General features: G+C 40.9%; 1 protein-coding gene across 1 annotated transcript in view; it reads right to left on the reverse strand.

The window, feature by feature from the left end:
- Window positions 1-4138: 4138 nt before the first annotated feature.
- The window catches only part of lrp5 (low density lipoprotein receptor-related protein 5), a 46485-nt gene continuing 29825 nt past the window's right edge, over window positions 4139-20798 (reverse strand). Inside the window, exons 12-29 of the mRNA XM_044124086.1 lie at window positions 17186-17402; window positions 16934-17087; window positions 15898-16033; window positions 15562-15806; window positions 14694-14878; window positions 13519-13667; window positions 13226-13403; window positions 12359-12555; window positions 12045-12250; window positions 11771-11961; window positions 11191-11400; window positions 10965-11090; window positions 9581-9817; window positions 8207-8317; window positions 7867-8109; window positions 7636-7778; window positions 7458-7555; window positions 4139-6837 (exon numbers count right to left, since the gene is read on the reverse strand). Of these exons, the coding sequence (XP_043980021.1) occupies window positions 6513-6837; window positions 7458-7555; window positions 7636-7778; window positions 7867-8109; window positions 8207-8317; window positions 9581-9817; window positions 10965-11090; window positions 11191-11400; window positions 11771-11961; window positions 12045-12250; window positions 12359-12555; window positions 13226-13403; window positions 13519-13667; window positions 14694-14878; window positions 15562-15806; window positions 15898-16033; window positions 16934-17087; window positions 17186-17402 (3351 nt within the window). The 3' untranslated portion in view covers window positions 4139-6512. The remainder of the gene's footprint in view (window positions 6838-7457; window positions 7556-7635; window positions 7779-7866; window positions 8110-8206; window positions 8318-9580; window positions 9818-10964; window positions 11091-11190; window positions 11401-11770; window positions 11962-12044; window positions 12251-12358; window positions 12556-13225; window positions 13404-13518; window positions 13668-14693; window positions 14879-15561; window positions 15807-15897; window positions 16034-16933; window positions 17088-17185; window positions 17403-20798) is intronic.

The following is a 20798-nucleotide window of genomic DNA, read 5'->3' on the forward strand; positions in this document are numbered from 1 at the left end:
AACAGACTTTCCTTTACAGGCAACTGCACTTAAAATACACCTAGGGTTTTTTTTTTATCTCATCTGAAAAAATACAATGTTCTGAGTTACCGAAAGGTTCTTTTATATTGCGGTAGACTATTTTTCCAAGTTACGTAGGATTCTTCTAAATATGTAGAGAGCCATTTTCTCAGATTTTCTAGAGAAAATATGCAGCTCTGAATTACAGCATTTTACAGCATTGTCTGATACAGATCTTCTATAGCAGGGTTTATAACCGGTTCTAATAATAAATCAAGATCATCCCAGGGGCCGTAGAAAATCTTCTCGCGGGCCGGATGTGGCCCGCGGGCCTTGACTCTGACATATGTGTTCTATAGTGGTACTCAGTGTTGGGTAGTAACGGATTACATGTGACGACGTTACGTAATTTAATTACAAAAAAAGAGTAACTGTAATTCGTTACAGTTACAATGAGAAAATATGTAATCCAGTTACAGTTACTTCCGAAAATATTAAGAATTACATTTAGTTAATTTTAAAAATATATATAAACAAAAATCTTTGCGAAATATGTAATGATATTTTTATTGCTTTGCGGTCTTTATCGCCGTTTCCCGCTACGGCTCCTTGTCTCTATCATAGCCGCAATGCCAGACCTCTTCAGACCTGCAGCTGGTGGGACACCCGATGGGCTCTGCGTTGTGTTTCTTTTCGTGAAAGTGGGGTGTGTTCGGTGCAGGAGGGGAATCGGACACAGGGCTCTTCGTGGAGGGGAGACTTTCGCGTCTTTATTTCATCCACTTTACTTTACTGTCAGGATTTAAAATTTTTCCCTTTACAAAACAATCAAAACAAGATGCAATCTGTAGACAACTGGCACACTGAACAAACAGAAAAAAGATCGGCATACCAACGCAATGTATATTTTACACCGGGCTAGCGGAGCTGCTGCTTACCTTACAGGCAGTAAACACACTGTAAGGAATACAGCAGCTCGCGCGCAAAAATCCCCTGCACTACGGTGTCCCCGACAGGACAAACATCTCGGAATTTTGATAATACCGGCAATTACAGAAAACAATAGTACCCTCTTCTGTAACATTTATGCACTGCTTTACATTTACATCTGTGAATATAAAAATGTTTTACGAATATTTGACTGTTTGGTGTTGATGCATGACAAACGTTGGAATCTATTCTTTCCCATGAGACATTGTATGCAATGTGCTAGTGTTATGGTTTTCATGAACATAAAGTAAACTAGATTACAGTGTTTCCCAACCCTGGTCCTCAAGGCACACTGCCCTGCATGTTTTAGGTATTTCCTTGCTTCAGTGCAGCTGATTTCAATTGATGACTGATTAACAGGCGTTTGTTGAACTGCAATCAGTTGAATCAGGCACATTAAAGCAGGGAAACCTCTAAACATGTAGGACAGTGTGCCTTGAGGACCAGGGTTGGGAAACACTGAACTAGAAAACCCCTGAAGAAATTCAACTGGGGCCTGCCAAAGTGTGCCCGTCGGTTTGGACCCAGGGTTCTGATGCTAAAAATTAGCATCAATGCTAACTTAGCTAAATAGTAGTCATTAGCTTCTGGAAAGTCACAAGTATGTTAAGTAAGCTGGACGTGCACCATTCAGTCTGTTAAAATGAGTGTATAAGCTGAAATTAGCCTAAATGCTAATGTAAGCCTAAATACTTTCAGCAGCATGTGGGATATCATTAGAATGTTCTCTATAATTTACTTACTCCATTCAGTATACTAAACATGGCTATTAAGTCAGAAAAATAGGTAATAGCTTATTTAAGCTAAAAGGCTAATGCTAATGAACTGCCTTGCTGTGCAAGGCAGTTCCCTAACCTGAGAGAAACAGATAATGGAGAATCATATTATTGCACTGCCTGTGGCGATGCACTAACCCGCAGTGCACTAAGAAAAATAAAATGTTGAACATGGGTCAATACTCATTAAAACCTCAAAGTAATCAAAAAGTAATCAAAAGTAATTAGTTACATTACTTTTTAAAAGTAATCGAAAAAGTTACACTACAATTACATTTTAAACAAGGTAACTTGTAACTGTAACGGATTACATTTTTAAAGTAACGTACCCAACACTGGTGGTACTTTATAATATCATGAATACTTAGTTCTAATAAATTCAAAGGTTATTTAAAAACTGCTCAGACAGCACAGGGTTATGTAAAGTGTTATTTCTTCACACTAAATGCCATTTGTCACCACAAGGTTTGAAGTATGACCATAAGAATGGGTAGGACTATGAATTTTTTGAGTAAAGCCAATTGAGTCCATTATAGCATTAATGTAAGGATATTTGAGCTGTCACCCTGTCTCAGTATGGATTCCCCACTGCAATGATTTTATCAATATTTAACACTAAATCAGGTGAAAATCTGAGATCTGATCTAAAAATGAAAAGTAATGATGCACAATACAAAACAACACACAGCAGTGCTTTTAGTGCTTTGCAACTAGAATGAGAATCACTAAGAGTTAGATTTTCAAAAGAACTGCAGCTATTAATAGGCATAGAAATAATTAAGACATCTGAATGAAAAATACTTGCTACTCCTCCACTTTTCCCTAATCAGTGGTCAAACAGTGTCATGAAACCAAGGACCATGCAGGAAGGTCAGAGAGAAAGTTGTGGAGAAGCTTAATGATTGAGAACTAAAACAATCAGCCAAGCTTTGAACACCTCGCAGTATGGTGAGCCATATGTAAAGTACGCAGTAAAATATATTAATAGCAATAATTTAGCTTGTCACAAAGCACACAGTTCTTTTTTTCAAACCAAATATTTAACTCAACAACTAGATATGTAGCTTTAGCTTTAAAAGAAATTGAGGCAACAACAGAATATCTAAATGTGTAAAGTTTATAGGAAATAAAAAACTTTAATATGACTGATCCCTGTACAAAGCAGCATGGCTGCAGTTTAAAGATATTATATAATATATGATTTGATTCATACATGAAATTAGGTAAGTATATAGTTTTGCATAAAAATCACAGAATGTAAAAGAATTTACATACTGAACATTTATATTTGCCAAGTTAAGCTAAAATACGAGGATACATCATTTAAGAGCCATCTGGGAGCAGAGAGAGTCGTCTCTCTCTCTGGGCTGCACAGTGGTGCAGTTGGTAGCTGGTGCCTTGCAGTTCGATTCCCAGCCCGGGGTCTTTCTGCATGGAGTTTGTACATGGTTGGGTTCTCCCACTTCCTCCCAGTCCAAAAACATGACTGTCAGGTTAATTGGTCTCTAAATTCGATTTACGGTAGTGTGTGTGTGTGTGCATGGTTGTGTGGTTCTGTCTCTGTGTTGCCCTGCGACAGACTGGCGACCTCTCCAGGTTCGCTGGAGATAGGCACCAGCTGACCCCTCCTGACCCCTTTGGGGACAAGGGTGTTAGAAAATGGATGGATGGGGATGAACACCTGGAGCAGTGGTGCCCAAAGTGGGTCCTGGAGGGCCAACATCCTGCATGTTTTAGTTCTCTCTCTGGTTTAACGCACCTGGATCCAATGATAGCTCGTTAAGAAGACATGCTGAAAAGGTTGTTATTCCCACCAGGGAGAGAACTAAAACACGCAGGATGCCGGCCCTCCAGGACCCACTTTGGGCACCACTGACCTAGAGGAACACCTAGGACTTGCTGGAGCAGGGGTCCCCAAACTCAGTCCTCGAGGGCCGACCTCCTGCATGTTTTAGTTCTCTCCTTGGTTTAACGCTCCTGGATTAAATGATGGCTCGTTAGAAGGCCTAAGAAGAACATCGACATGCTGAAAAGATTGTTGGTACCACCAGGGAGAGAACTAAAACGTGCAGGATGCCGGCCCTCGAGGACCGAGTTTGGTGAACCCTGTGCTGGAGGAACTTCGGGCTGAGGAACAAGAGGATGGGACAGTGTGGTCTGGGCCCCCCTACTTGGGGCTCCTGTGACCTGACCTGGATAAGAAAATGGATGGATGGATAAACTTTGTTTATCTTTATAATCACGCAAAGTGAAATGATCCCAGAGAAACACTGTGTTGAATGTTGAATGCTATTTTGTGAACAATGAAATGAGAAGAACTGATTAAATAACTGCTTAAGTTTTCTGTGATCTATGCAAAGATGACAACATTCTTTAAAATAAAACCTTTATTATATAAAAATGCTTTTGATACAAAATAATTTCAGGACTGTAAATCACACAAAGCATTCAAAGCTGAGACAGCATGTAGAGAATTTTACTGGCAGTGGTTTTTAGCCCTTGAAGGAAATGAGTTGTGCTGCTGACATGGAGCAGCAGCTAGAAACTGATACCAGGTCAGTCGGCGCCTGGCAGCAGCTTCAGTGTTTCTGGGTAGGAAAGGATCAGCATCAAGCTCACACTGAGGCGCTGAAGTTGCTTTACATCAGAAATGTTGGTGAAATTCCTTATTGTAATAAAGTATTTGCTCCTTATCAGTTTTTTTTTTCACATTAAAAATGTTAAGATCATAAAGGAACTTAAATTGTGGCTCTCTGTCGCTGAATTAAAACTCTTCAAAGACAAGTGGGCCAAGATTCTTCCACAGTGATGAGGATGAAAAACTTGTCTCACCTGACAGGCGTTTAGGGAGCAACTACTCTTCCCACAGAGCTAGGATGGTCTAGACCGCTTTTTTCTCTTTAAACATAAAACCCTTAAACTGCTTCTCATATTTACTCAGGTTATCTTTGTCTGACATTAAAATTCTTTCATTATGTAAATCATTTTAGTGGGACAAAAAAAAGCAAAAACAGAAGAAATCTGTGAGGGAGTAACTGATGTCTGAATGTGTCCAATGTGGCTGAACTATTAGACTGAAGCTGATGTTTTCCATGAAGAAACCAAAATGAATTAGAGGATTTCTTCCAAGATAAGTTCTTTTTTTTTTTTTTTTTTTTACAAAAAGTGACTAAAGTAAAGGTCACTGTGAAGCTAGCTGTTAGCAGTGAAGCGTACTTTGGTTGTAGCAGGATGTTTTGTGTGAGGAGCCACAGCAGGATTCTCACAGCTGCACTCTGAGATGATGATTCTGAGATCTGTGTGTGATGAGACAAACATAAAGACACCAGCATGGCAACGCTAATGTCCTCAGAGCAAACACTGACAGACAGGCTAATACATGCTGAGCTAACATACAGATATACTAATGAGACAAAATGCTATAGGAATAATTTTTTAGGTGTAAAATAGCTTCATAATCTATTGTCAGGATGACAATATGATCAGGTGGATCATTTTGGCATTTCTGTGTAATTACATATCATAGTATCTGATTGATTCTGTACATAATAGCAGCAAAAATACTTTTGGTAAACAGGACAATGAGGAGAGGGACAGACAGGATCACTGACTTCATTCCACATTATGTACAAAAGCTGGAGCTGTTCCTGCTATGATGGTGGTGATGCTGCCTCCGCCTCCCGCTGCCACCATTCACTCCTTCCTCCACCCATCATGTGATGACATCCACCAGCTTCCATCCATCCAGCAAACATTAACACAAGGTTAATGTCTACATGTGCCAGACGTAACGATAGCAGTTCTTCAGGTTCATTTTAAAATAGTAAATTCTCAGGTTCACCTTGAATTTAGGACACAGATTTCCACCCTGATCAGATTTATACATGAAATTCACGAAAACAAGAAAGTAAGAAAGGACCGGAGGAAAGAAGATGCAAAAAAGGAAGGAAAGTATGGAAAGATGAAAAGAAGGAAACATACATGGAAAGACAGAAGGATGAACACAAGGGAGAAAAGGATGAGAGAAAGAATAGAACAGAGGGATATGAGGAAGGAATGGAGGGAGCACAAAAAGATTGAAGGACAGAAGAAGGGGATGAAAAAAATTAACGGACGGTGTTTGTGTTCCACCAGTAAAATATGTGACTCAGGTGGACTTCCTGCTAGCAGCCTAATGCTTCCTGCTGCTGCTGTGTCTGCCAACACTGACAGAGGAGCAGGACAGAGGTGAAATGCTGGGACCAGAGGGCCAGGGGGCAGGAAGGGCAGCGGGGGCCGAGGCCCCAGCCAGTGGCTTGGCTTCAGTCTCAGTGATCTCTTCTCTTCAGCTGTTCAGTTCATATTTCCACACTGAAGAGTTAAAGGAAGAAATGACTAGGTCAGGGTTTGTCAGGAAAAACATTTCCAGGGACCGGAGGAAGGAGCTGCGGGCTGAATTCTCTCCTCGCCTCTTTTCTGAGGCTTGAGGCAAACAGGCATCACCTCAAGACTCCAACAGCTCCTCAGCAGTTCTCCTCAGGCCATGGGCTCAACAGGAGCCTTCCTGAGGACGATTGGAATATCAGATGGAGGACGGGCGGAGCTTGAGGAAGGCACTTCACCTAGTTTCTAGTTCATATAAAGTGGCAGGTATGAGACAGCCCCCCACCCCTCCATCTGTCAGGCTGACTGTTGGCACATTAGTTTATTTCAGAACAAAGAAGTGAGTCCACTTCATCCCTTTGATTCCCCCAGGCGGTTGGAGGGTCATGATGAGTCGGTGCAGGGGGAGGGCGGAGGGGGGCACAGGTGGAAGTAGGAACGTTCAGTGGAAGGGGACGGGGGGCAGCTTTCCTCAGCAGACATGTACTGAGAGCGTGGGGTGGGGGGTGGAGGGTAGGGGTCTGAGTCTGAGTTAAGGTCCATGTAGTATTTAGTAGGTTTGCCGTGAGCGGCGTGGCCCGGGGCCTTCCAGCGCCCCCCCGACAACGGCATGCCCACAGAGGGGTGGTGGGGGGTGTAGTCACTGTCACAGACGTCTGTGCTGCAGGGGGTCGTAGGAGGGGCCCCTCCATGGACTGGGTGGTAGGGCCTGTGGAGGAAAACATAGCAAGTTAATTCATGACTGGATGGATGGATGGATGGATGGATGAATGGATGGATGGATGGATGGATGGATGAATGGATGGATGGATGGATGGATGGATGGATGGATGAATGGATGGATGGATGGATGGATGGATGGATGGATGGATGGATGGATGGATGGATGAATGGATGGATGGATGGATGGATGGATGGATGGATGGATGAATGGATGGATGGATGGATGGATGGATGGATGGATGGATGGATGGATGGATGGGTGGGTGGATTAAAGCTCTTTGCACAGGTGAAGACTCTCACCAAGTATTGTGAATATTTGGAGCGGCTCCAACTGACAACATTCTGATCTAAATTCAGATTTATTATTTATTTAATTCATGAAAAACTGAACTGTCATCCCAAGATGGCCAGTTGATACTTTGTAATGGGGAAAAAAACAAGATGGTGATTCCAGGATAGACAACGCAGTTTGTCCTAACAAGACCGACATGGGTTTCCTCAAAAGGTGCCGCTTTTCCTCACCATTAGTGCTATAACTAGTGTTTAATGTTTTTGTGGCAAGATATGGAACAGTGAAAATTAAACCGTGAGTTGTGAGTAGGTTACCTGTATGATCTGGTTGTAGATGGACTGTTGGAGGAATAGAAGATCTCTGTGTTGTAAAGAGACCGATCTGTGGCTGGAGATGGAGGAGGGTTCAGGATCTGCAATCATAAAACAGAAATGTTGAGTAAGTTAAGTAAGTGAGGCGTGGAGTGCAGGCTCACAGTGCTGCTGTGTGTACCTTTGGGTAGAAGGCTCCTTTGGTAGATGAGGAGCTGCTGGATGAAGCTCCAGTCACATGGTTCCTGTCGTAGAGAGGGGCTCCGCTGCTGCTGCTGCCCATCAGGCTGACTGAGCTCAGGGTGGACTTTCCACAGGAGATCCCTGCACACACGCATCATTTATTAAGACCCAACACTACTGCTGATGGAGCACAGGGCAACTGTCATTGCAACTGGCAAACTGATCCCACCTTGGTAGGTGCCATGTTGGGAGCTGCTGGGGCTGATGAAGTTGAGAGGCACGTGGGGGGTCCCACTGATGTACTCATGAGGAAAGCTCCCATTAGGACCCTTGTAGCGCCGACACACCACACGCTGACACACGAAGCATGCTCCTCCCATCACAAACATGAGCAGAATGATGGCAATGACTGGCCCAATGGGGTTGGTGGTTTCATTACTGGGAATGAAGCTTGAGGAGGGAGAAATATAATCTGCACAGGAAAAAAGAGGGATATGTAAATTACAGGAATGAATATGATGCGAATAATGTGATGAGAGAAGCTGCTGCTGCAATGTAGAAATATTTACCACAAGCCAGCTCATCAGAGCCATCCAGACAGTCTGAGTAATTGTCACACTGCTGTTTCTTAGTGATGCAATGGTTGTCCCCACAGCGGAACTGGTTGGGAGGGCAGACAGCTGAAAGACAGGAGGACAGGTGGGTCCAAAGGAGAACTGGATCCAGACACTCAGAACCACAAAGTCCACACTTCAAAGCTATTTCAGTGTGGAAGGTAAATCCCTACTACAGGTGAAATGCTTGGACAAATACTTAAGACCTAAAAAATGTACACGTCTGCATGAAGTGTGTCTGAACATGTGACATTTCACAGAACGTTTCTCCTACAATTGTCCAGGAGGGGGCGCCCCACCCATCCAATGAGACCGTCTGTAAATATAGTAAATGAAAATCTTCACAGTTAATATTATTGATTATTCTGTCTAAGTGCCTTGATAAACACCGAACCATCAGGCAAGATATCTGCAGTTTTAAACTTGCTGAATTTCGTTTCGATGTCAGCAGTTTGCTCTTCTGCACCCAGCAGCAGGAGCTACTGCTGGTACATATGGTGAAGGTACAAATAGAAATGGTGTAAGGCCCTCATGCTCTGCTGCTTACATGCAGCAGGACATGAAACCTTTTGACTGTATCAGATTGAACTTGGTAATGAAAGACTTACATGATAGTTAGAGGGAGAGAGATAAACATAGATTTGTGAAAGAGATATATAAATCCAATTCATGAAAAATTAATAGAAAACATTTTCTAATTCTTTTTCCTTTAAGAAAATTCTGTCCGATATTCAGACATATTCAAATAGCTGTTAATTATATTTTGCTTGTATTAAGGGTTATTACTAATTTGTTCTACAGTCTGGTTGTCTGACTGATCACCAATATTTTAAAAGCCTGAATGATTTTGACCTGTACTGATTTGTTTCTGTATTAAATATACCAAAAAAGTTGCAAAGTTGGTAATACCAGGCAGACTGCTGTTGAACACAACCCTCTATCAGAGCCTTGGTGGTAGAATAGATTAGTGGTTAACATCTGTTTCACAGACAGGTGTTGACTGATCGTCCATCACCCAAAATGAACGAAATAAGGAGGAACAACATCATGGTGTTGTGTATTCCTTCCTCAATTTTAGGAATTAGGCAAGAAGTGGTTTAATGTCTACAATTACTTAAATTGTCATACTATACTTATAGTCTTTAAATGTAGAAGTAGAACTACGCTGCACGTCTAAAATAATTTTGTTTTGAGCAAGAACTAAACTAATTTGATGAAAAAATAACAATAATAAAAACAAAGTTAGAGGAGAACGTTTTGGAACAACACTCTTACAGGACAAATTCTACAGGTGAGCTGCAGGTGATGAGTGTCAGAGTGTGGACGTACTGTCACATTCATGCTCATCAGACTTATCAGGACAGTCAGGTTCTCCATCACATCGTTTCTGACCGTCGATGCAGCTTCCTTCATCACACTGGTACTGGAAGGCAGAGCAGATGGGGCAGTGCACTTCGTCGCTGCCGTCATCACACTCTGGGAAGCCATCACAACGCCAGGCCATGGGGATACAGCCAATTTCTCCTGTGGAGCAGGTGAACTGCTCTGTGGAGCAGGTGGGGGGCTCTGAGGCGGATGAAGAGGCAGCAGGAGATGGAATTAGTAAAACCAAAAGCTAAGAGAAGACACTGAACATGCACAAGATACATTTTGTCCAGAGTCTGTGTTTTAAGACATCTTGGACTTTTTCCCATTGTTACAACCGCAAACAAAAACAACACAATGTAGTGTGTAACTGAAGATTAATGAGAATGATGCAGAGTTTTCACTGTGCATCATAGTTCTTATTAATCATAGTCATAGTTTTTATTATTAAGTAGCTGAACAAAATGTTTGTGATCAGATAGAAAGTTTTTTTGTTCAGGCGCTGAAACTCTTGCCCATTCTTTTTTTTTAATAGCTTCAGCCTACACAGACACACCAGTGTGCAGAGCTGACAGAGGAGAGACGGAGAGGTTTGACAGTGAAAACAGGAAAACGTCAAAAGAGGAAAGTAAAGTGAATGACAGTAACCAGCAGAAAAACACCAGCTAAAACAACAAAGCCATTGTAGCCTTTGGGCTTATTGTGAATGGAAAAAGGTTTGAGACTTTTACTCTCTTCTGCTTAACTATAAAATGTTGATACTTTGTGTAAATAATGTTAATAAGTTATATGCTTTTTGGGCAGGAAAGAAGCTGATGAGGCTGGCGAGTAACTAATGTTTACAGTTTAAGCCTTGAATGTTACTGTTCAGTCAGCAGTAACTGTTACAAAGTAAGTTAGTACACCGCTGTAGCTCATTTGATCAATCTTTTGATAATCAAGTGATTGTATGAAGAATGCTGGCGCCAGTGTTTTGCACATATAAATAATTAAATATCATCAGGTAGTATTTCAAATGTGGGTGAAGGAGGATGGCTGTATGCTCCATCCGATGCAACCTTCCTCAATTGGATGCACTGGATTATATTTAGACGCATCAGTGTCATAATCCTTTCTTACTTTCCATTTACTTCAGCTATGCACAATGTTGTGTTGATCTGTCACATAAAACCACAATGAGATGCAGATATATTAATGGCGGTACTGTAATAAAGTGTGGAAAAATTCAATAGGCATCAACTCTTTTCCAGGGAAGTATAACAGTAAATTTCCTCAGTATGGCCAATATTTCTCTCCATATTCTAATCAACACTGTCCTTCAGTGCGGCTTTGGTGGTGTGAGGTTTACCTCCACAGTGCAGCAGGTCTTGCAGTAAAACCAGATGCATGGGACAGGAACAGGTTGATGTACCATCACCCTTTGCAATGCAGATATGAGAACAGCCTCCATTGTCTCGGGAACAAGGGTGGGATGCTGTGTAGAAGAAACAACAAAGACGTTTTTCATAACATAGGTCTGATGAAGTCTGCAACAAGAAGTTGATGAATAATGTCAAAGAGCATTAGATCTCTACCAAACTCTGATGGGTCCATCTCCCATGCTGCGTGGATAGATGTCAGGTATGATATCCGTCCCTGAATGCGTGTGCGGAACTCTCCAGTCAGTTTATCTACCCTTTCGATCATCTGCTGCTGCCGGTCAATCCAGTAGAGATGATCCCCCAGAACTGTCAGCCCCATGGGCTGGAGGATGTTGGAATCCTGCAGGACAATGCGATTGGCCCCTGAGAGAAAACAAGAAATGGACTTCAGAGATGGTTTCTTTTCTCACTCTAAACAGATTATTTATATAGATCATTTCAGCAATAAGGAACTTCAAAGTGATGAAAACATAAAATAACAAACAGGCAAAAAAACATTACTTCATAGAGTCATAACAAAAAAAATTATTATTTTTTGTTACATATTTGTAAAAACTGTCACTATGTCTTAACTGTATAATATGAGACAGATGATCATCTGCTGATGTGGATCATTCCCTGCTTGTTTTTATATTAAATAGGTTTTTTTATACACCAGAAACAGTAACTAGTAATTATCTTGAATACCAATAAAAACATGGGAAAATAATACTCTATGCAAATAATTACTCACCTGTCAGGTCGCTGCTCTCGATGCGTTTGAGGTCAGCATCAACCCAGAACAGTTTTCCCAGCTTGTTGTCCAGAGCCAGAGCTACAGGTCTAATCAGACCAGTGGAGAACAAGGACTCTCTCTCTGTTCCATCCAGACTCGCTCCTTCAATCTTAGCAGAGTGCTCCTGTACAGTAGTGAAGTACATGTACCTGGGGAGAGAGGTAAACCTTAAACATTTGTGACTCTCCGTCACTCTGACGTGCTGCGGTGTGTTCACTACAACAAATGTTACCCTTTTTCTGCATTGACCACGATGGCTCTTGGCTTATCGGTATCATCCTTGACAACCACACCGACAATGCGACCGTCCATCTTCTGAACTGTGATGGTGTTGGTGGTCTCACAGGTCCAGTAAATGTGCCGACTGTAGGGGTCAAGGCTCAGGTCATGAAGCTGGTTGTCCACTTGTTGAGCAGGACTGCTAATTATGATTGAAGACTAAAGGTGGCCACAGAGAGAACACAAGACCAACATTTTAGTCACATAAAACATCAGCAACTGTTTCATTGTCAGGGTTGCTAACAGCTCTTCGTTTAAGTGAGTTACCATGGTGCCATCATCTCTGGCCCTTCGTATGTTCTGCCGTCCATCCAGCCAATAGACCAGGCGCTCCAGCGGATCGTAGCTCACAGCTCGGACGTTCCTCGTGACATGAATGGGAAGGATTATGTCCGGACTCTGGTCTCCTAACACCATCCTGCTAATGCTGGCCCTCTGGCTGAAGAGCAAGAAACTTGAAGGAGCTGCACACAGAGACAGGAAGGAGTCAAGAGATGAACAGCAGAATATCAGCAAAAGGGCTTTAGGGTCCATCTTTGAAAACAAGAGTTGGACTTTGCTCAATGCAAATTGGTTAAAACAACACAGCAAAGCAGAACACCTGCACATATTAGAACTAAATAGATAAATGTGTCTACATTCTGCAGACGTTTGATTTTCTCAAAATATATTTAACTACAGATAAGTACACAGAAATTAACTAACCCTAAATAGAGGCTGATCACACTACGTGTCAATTACATTACATACATACATACATACTTGATGGCAACATAAAAAATGATTAAAAACTATTTTTCACATCTTTAAAAAACTTAGAAGTTTTAAAAAGTACAACATTTTGGCCATAAAATAAAATTGACAATCATTCTTCTACTTTTGTGCTGCTGTTAAACCATTTGGCTTCATTTCATAGCCTTCTTATGTAAAAACCATTTCTCTATGAACTGATTTTTGCTCAACAATCTTCAGCTTGGAGCACCAGAAAGTCTAAGAGATATTATATACATATTACTATTATTATTATTACATACTATGATTTGCAAAAAATGTTTTGCACTATTTAAGATGAAGCCACACTGCTGTGTGGAGTTGACCGTTTATTTTTTTAAATCCTTGCCTCCTTGTACTTACAACTACAATTTTTCCCGTCAGGGTTGAGGGTGTAGTGGAAGGCGCAGCGGCACTGAGCCCCAGCAGGAGTGGCCAGGCAGAGATGGCCACAGTTCCCATTGTTCTGAGAGCATTCATTGGTCCCATCCTGGCGGGAGGAGTGGAACACCAGGATGTCCAGCATCAGCTCCAGCTGACCCTGAGAAGGAAACAAGTGTGATGGAAACAAGTAAGCAACTCTGTGTAGAATTCTAGTTAATGATAACAATTCAAATTTTAGAACTCTCCAAAATGGCTTCCAACTTGCTCAGTACCTGCAGGACCACGGTGCGGTTCAGCCCGCTGCGTTTGTCAGCCCGCTCAATGCTGCGCAGGTTGAAATCTGTCCAGTAGATGAAGTCCCTATACTGAGTGAGTCCAAAGGGGTGAGGAAGGTCATCCACAATAATCTCCCTCTGAAGGCCTGGAGGACCAATCATACATTAATGATGTCAGCCTGGTTCTGGGAGTAAGCAGTGGATCTGGCTACTGAAGCAGATCTTAGTTTTCCAAAACTGTGGTTAATGATGTTTATGGAGGAATTTTTCTGCCATAACCTAGGTGCACATACTTTCAGTCTGAAAGCAGGATTTTATGCCTTTTGTTCACAAAACTTGTAATGTTTGTACTCAAAACTTCTCCTTGCGCTCAGACATAGTCTCCACTCGGATTCTCTGCTCGCTTACGAAACATATTCTGTTTACTTCTGGAACACAAAATGCACCATCGCCTGGGAGAAACAACAGACTCAGCTTTCTGCTCCATGGTACATTAAACATCAGCCAGCAGTGTGCTACTGATATTAGGGAGGAGTTTGTTCACCCAACCAACTCCTGACATCCAGTGGGTGGTGCAGGTTGCTACAATCAATAGCCACACAGGCACACCTTCTAGGAGAAAATATACGCATCCAATACAACACTTCCATTCTATTGGCTGAGAGGTTACCAGGTGACAGTGCCAAAAGGCGGTTCCAAAAGCAAACAGAGAATGTTTCGTAAGGGAGCAGAGGTCCGCAAGAGCTCGAGGATAAAGGTTTGAATAAATATTACAAGTTTTTAGAAGAAAGACATGAAGCCCTGCTTTCGAAATGAAAATATAAGCAAAAGTATTAAAAGTTTTGAGAACAAAAGACATGTAATCCTGCTTTCAGACTGAAAATCTGTGCTCTCAAATTATGACAGAAAAATTCCCCCATAGACAAATTCTTTTTTTCACAAAGGGCCAGGTTGGTTTTGCATAACTCTTATTCCCTTCATGAATGAAATCATCACATGAAAACTGCATCTTACTTTATCTTAGTCTGATATTCACGTTCACTGGGTGATGTAAAACATTTAAATTTGACAAAAACTTTTTGCCAGCTCTAATTGCTGTTTGCAGAGTTCAATTGTGTTACAGAGGAATGGGCCGAGCTCAAATGCTTCATTAATGATGACTGAACACAAACCTTGCATGTTGGTGCTTTCAATCATACATGTGTCCAAATCAGTCCAGTAGATTCGATGCTCCACATAATCAATAGTCAGTCCGTTGGCACGGCCCACTTTATCCACTAACGTACTGATGGTGTTGCCGTCCATGTAGGCTCTGGTTATGCGGGGACGACCACCCCACTCTGTCCAGTACATGTAGCTGTGGAGACAGCACACAGCTTTAGGACTCGGCCTCAGGCAGGGCAGTACAAAACACACCGGAAAGAAAGGACAGAAAAAGGACCAAGACTATCATCAGATTTTGTGGAATGTATTGCCATAATGATAAAAGTGTTTGTTAAAGTATTTTTAAAAATTGCAGCCGTCTTGTTGCAGCCACATATGTCAATATGAACAGTCAGGGCCTGTACATAGTGACCATCCAGTATTTGATGATGATTACGGTACACTTGATTTTGATGATAGCATTTGATAAAATGGAAACAGGATAAGGGTGGAAACATGAAAATTAAATATTAAGGAAATAATTAAGAACATTAGAAAAAGAGAAAAGTAAGAAGAAAAAAGGACACAACAAAGTATACGTAAGGAAGAAAGGCCCAAAGTAAGGACATTTTTAGACTACTATAAAATGTATATAAACTCTTTTTTTCTTTTTCTGTAGTTCATGAGACCTGGAAAAAACTGAACTTGTGCTCCATAGTTTCTATACTTAACTAGACTTAGCAGAACACTTCCAGGTGACTTTCTGTGGACCATGTCAGGCAGCTCAGTAGGTTTCACTGATTTGGGGAGTATTTTTTTTATTTTTTATTTTTTTGGTATTGAAGCTCACTTGGTTTGGCAAATATGTCAAGTAGTTATTAAATATTGTATTCCTACCCATTTGCAGGATCCAGAGCTAGAGATCGTGGGTTATCCAGCAGGCGTGGGTTATCCAGGTCTTTACAGACTAAAACTTGTCTGTACTGGCCATCCAAGCGGGCCACCTCAATGCTGTTAGAACCAGTATCTGCCCAGTAGATGTTACGACCCATCCAGTCAATGGCCATGCCTTCAGGGTAGTCAAGTCCAAACTCTATGACGTGTTCCACCGAGCTGCCGTTTATGTATGCTCTGCTGATGGTCTGGCAGAGAGAACGGAGGGAGGATGAGACAAGTCTTTGTTTTTCTTTTCATCAAATATAACCCATATATAAGTGGAACCATGTCTGGTACCTTGGCCTGTATGTCTGTCCAGTAAATTCTCCTTTCTGAAACATCAAAATCAAGAGCCGAGGCCTCTTTGACTCCTGTCAGAGGGATGGCCACATCATTGCTGTTTGTGCCCAAAGAAATGCTCCTGATGCTGTCCCTTTGGAGAACATATATCCACAGCAGTCAAGTAAAACCAAAGCTGTTGCTGAGACACTCACAAGTTTTGTGGGACAGTAAACTCACTTCTTCATTACTGCACATTGGAATCATCTGAATCATATTTAATATCTTCTCAAAAGTAAAAAGGGAAAACATGAAGTTTAAGTGAGTACAGAAACACATAGGTTCTTACTTTAAGCTCAGTAGAAACACAAGTTAGAAGAAAAAAAAACATTTTACAAGTAAAAAAAAGTCAAAACAAACAGCGAGCATGAGCCGAGCCAAAAGCCTTTATTTATTATATAACTGGGATACCTAAATATTACATTAACAATATTTTTTTTATCTTACACCTTACTGACGTGTTTTTTCATTTTCTTTCATCGCATGAATGGAAGTTTTGCATCTCAGCCACTTAACTGATAAAGTATGGGCATCAACAGGAGGGAAAGGTCTACACTGAAGGTCAAAAGCTCTTAACAAATATTACACCACAGCAGTCATTTGAGAAATTAACAAATCCCCAAACTTTTTTGTGCTAATGCAAAATTGTGAGTTTACTGCAAATGTTTCAAAAAAATCAATTAAAACTGATTAAGTGATGCAAACTCCCACCTGCAGGTGACACCATTTCTCACTTCTACTACAGTGCTGCCTCTGACTTACTTGATGTGAAGTTGTACAGCAAATTTGAATATGCGATCAAGCGATGCACATTTGTTAGATTAAAAGTGTCTTTTGAATATAATAATTTAAAAGCAGGTGTTAAACATCCCATTTATTAAACCCATAATTCCATATAAGTAAAATGGGTTTTTTTATTGGTTTGATGTAATATTCTAATTTATTGAATGTAGTCTGGAATCAATTAGACCAATAGTTTGCTGTTTTGTCCTACCTGTTGGTAAACAGCAGGAAGGCCTCCGGCACCACGCAGGTCCGGAGGTCTGAGAGGAGCTCCAGCCCCATGGGACAAGCACAGCGGACCGCCTGCTCGCACCAAAAACACAGATGGCTGCACCCACCATTATTCTCTGCACAGTCATTAGTACCTGAGCAAAAACACAAGCATTCATGTACGCTCAGTTCATCATTTTCTTTTGAATTCTTATCCACTGTTCAAAAATCTCCCGAAATCTGCAAATCCTACCATAGGTCTCTGTGACTTTGGTAGCCTTTAAGCCCATTAAATCTGGCAGCTGATCGATGATGATCTCTCGTACGGCGGTGGTTTTGTGGATCCTCTCAATGCTGCGGCTCTGCCAGTCGGTCCAGTAGATGTATTCACCCAGCAGAGTAAAGCCGAAGATATGAGGCAGCTTGTCCTCCAGCAGAGTCTGCCTGTTACTGCCATCCACATTGATCACCTGAGGTAGAGACAGAAGAAGACTGTAGCATTGTTTCTACATGCAGGTTCAGACAGAAGCCGTGGACCCTGCGCCACACTGCCAGTGATACTGCTGGACTCCTTAAACTGAAATACAAGTCACTATCATGTCACTGCTACTATTACAATATGCTTACTGATATGTTATAGTGTACAAGTTGGTGAAGCATGACTTCAGTAAGTTAAAAAGGATTTTTGGATCAAATTAACATTTGTATTGCTGAGGAGACACACCACCAGGTGGAGCAGGAGGCAAGGTACAAGAACACACATTAATCTTTCACTGCCTATACGGGCATATCACTGCAGGGTCAAGAGGTGAGACCAGAGCACATCTCCACGGTTACTGATGTGTGGTGAGAACATGAAAATTCCATGCGAAGTGACCCCACACTGGGGTCAAACCCAAGACCCGACTGAGGACTGAGGATTCAGAAATCACAGAAAGCTTCACAGCAGCTACAGACTGAGTTCACCAGCAACTTGGTGGAAATGTGCAGCTTTAACACATTTGAAATGAACCAGGCTGATACACACTTCCATGAAGGCCTGTAGTAGCAGAGAGAAAGAGAAAACTAACATCTGGAAAGCAATGGGCTGAGTCAGACCCATTAACGGTTGGTAAAACACTTACTTCTTACATTCCAAGTCACAAATAAAACTAATCAACAAATAATCTCTATCATTAAGAAGTTTAAAAATTAAGAATTGAGGAGGAGTGTCTCCTCTTCAGCATCCAATGAAGTGCTTCTTCACCAGATGGTGTTAGGAGTTCAGGAGGGTTAGTTCCAACCATGACTGGGCATCCAGCATCATACTCTTTTGAGTGCAAACACACCAAAAAATTAAATGTTTTCTTTTCCTGATTAGACATCATATTTGATTCTATTTTTTCCTTGCTGTAGAGATCATGCTATTGCACATTTTAATTCATTTTTGAGTTCTACTAACTGGTAAACATTGATGGTTACACAGTATGGTTGAAAACCTTTCATTCTAACTGACTATTTTGATGGTCAGGTTAAGAAAGAGAACCATATTCCATCTTACAGTCTGAAGGATTAAGATAATGTGCTTTGATTGAGAAAGCAGTTCATCGTTTATTCAACTCCAGTTTATTTGTATATCACATTTCAGCCGTCATCAAAACATCAAGCAAATAAACATCAAATATATTGATCAATGTTCTGATTATTATGAAGCAAAGGCAACTCTAAGCAGTTTAAAGCAGACTCTGATTAATAACAGCTGCAACATCGATCAGTATATTTGATGATGATTAGTCTTGATGATTTTGATTATTTTATTTGATAAAATGTAATGTTTAATACTGTTTCATAATTGGTTGCTATACTATATTTTTATGGTGCAAAGCACTTTGAAGTGTCTTGTTGCTTGAATCTAATGGCTGAATCCCCAGTGAAGTCTGGTTCTTCAGAGTTTTTCTAATTTGTTTAATTTAATTTGTTAATTTTTATTTGTTTTCTAATTTACTTTTTCTAATTAGTTTTTCCTTATTTATCTCAGGTGCGTTGAAGCTGCAGGAGTCTAACCCTGGAGGCCTGGAGCTGAAGGCCCCTGCTCTGGGGAGGGCTAGTAAATCCCTTCTGACATTCTGAATTTTCAGGCTTTTGTACAGCGTGGCTGTGTCTTAGTATTTTTGTGTGTGCTGGACAAAGCCTAACAAAAATCTGAACTACCTGAGATGTGGATAAGGTGCTGTTTTGGAAGATTCTTCCAGCAGATCCTGTGATTTATTTGCTCTAGCTAAAAATTAACAAGTCTGCATGTCTGAAATCTCCACAAACCACAATAAATCTGTCATGATAAATAATTTAAAACTCACTGGTGGCATTAAAGAGTCGCCTGAGCTTCCAAGGTGTTAGCACTGGGAGGAATTTACAGCCACCTCCAGAAAGGCTGCAAATCCTCCTCGGTACTCATGGCTGATATCTTACAAATGCATATTTCATTAGCTCTGAACAATATTATTGAACAACAACAATATACAAACAAAATCTGTTATGTCAGATTTTTTTTGAGCTCTCTGTTTTGTTTTGTTTTGTTTTTGCCTGCTTCCAAGTCTGTTTGCCTCTAACCAGTCAGCTGATTCAGAGAAATCACTGGAGAGTTTTCCATTAAAACCAAAACACTGCAGTCTCTCACTTCATGCTGACTGTGTGATTGCAGCCATAAATAATTCATGTCATCTTCCCAGAAACATACACTGGCAAGCAATAGCTGTGGTATGTCGGTCTGGGTGGTTTAGATTTAACCATGTCCGAATCTTTTGCACTTTCCCGTTACCTTGCACAATACTTGGTGTGCATGTTCTCTAGGTTAACGACCTGCTGACTCAGCACTTCTCTCTTAATGGTTTCTGTCATAACACAGAGCTCTATAGTCTTCTACACATTTTATTGGGTAGCACTTTAAATTTAAAATAACATATAATTAATTGAAATTTAACAGTAGAAACATAAAATTTTGTGTTTTTATGACTTATGTGGCAATATTGGACTTTAAGAGAGTGGTGGTGTAGTGGTAGATCTTTTGGAGTTAGGCAACAGCTTGAGACATTGTGTACTTTAAGCATACATATCAGTTATGCTCGATAGAAGGTGACAGAATTGTGGCACAAATGAATAATTTGCTGGGAAATGTTTTTTTATCTTTTAATGTAGCTGAAAAGTGATACAATCATCATGTAACATTTTAGTCATATCACTGCAAAACTAGCAAAATGCAAACTATGTCACTTCTTAGACAGAAATACCACACAACTCCTGAAAACCAGATTTTCAGGAGTTGTGTGGCATTTGATTCCAGGAAGAATCCAAGATACACTCACTGAAAACACAGCCTGGCTCAATAAAAAGTAGTAAAAGAACTGGAAATGCCCTGGTCAAAAACTATTTCTCACACTTTCCCACAACCGGTCTTTCATTTAATGTAGTCATCAAGTGTTGACTTTGACATTCACAACATTACATGGTTCTGCTTCTTCAAGAATAACATCTAAACTAAGAAATGGGCTCTAATGGAGTTAATGTTGTGATAGGCAGCTGTGGACCCGGCTTTATGTTTAGTGAATGCTCATTTAAATATCCATTCACAGGCTATGAGTGAGCAAACAGAAAAAAAACAACAGTCACTTTGATGGACCTCTGAACCAAAGGGGTTCTTGACCCTTCCACAAAAAATCCATTCATTTATCTATTGGACAAAATTAGACATGGCCATCTCAGTTAAAAGATGGGAGAGGGACTCCCTTTTTATTTCCTCTCCTCATTCTTTCTGTGTTCTGGCTTTTTTCAGGGAGAATTAGGCGCTGGCAGGGTAATTTTCACTCCCCCTTTTCTGATTCAATTTTGGG

Source organism: Gambusia affinis, linkage group LG08 (genome assembly GCF_019740435.1).
Source record: "Gambusia affinis linkage group LG08, SWU_Gaff_1.0, whole genome shotgun sequence".
Taxonomy (NCBI): domain Eukaryota; kingdom Metazoa; phylum Chordata; class Actinopteri; order Cyprinodontiformes; family Poeciliidae; genus Gambusia; species Gambusia affinis.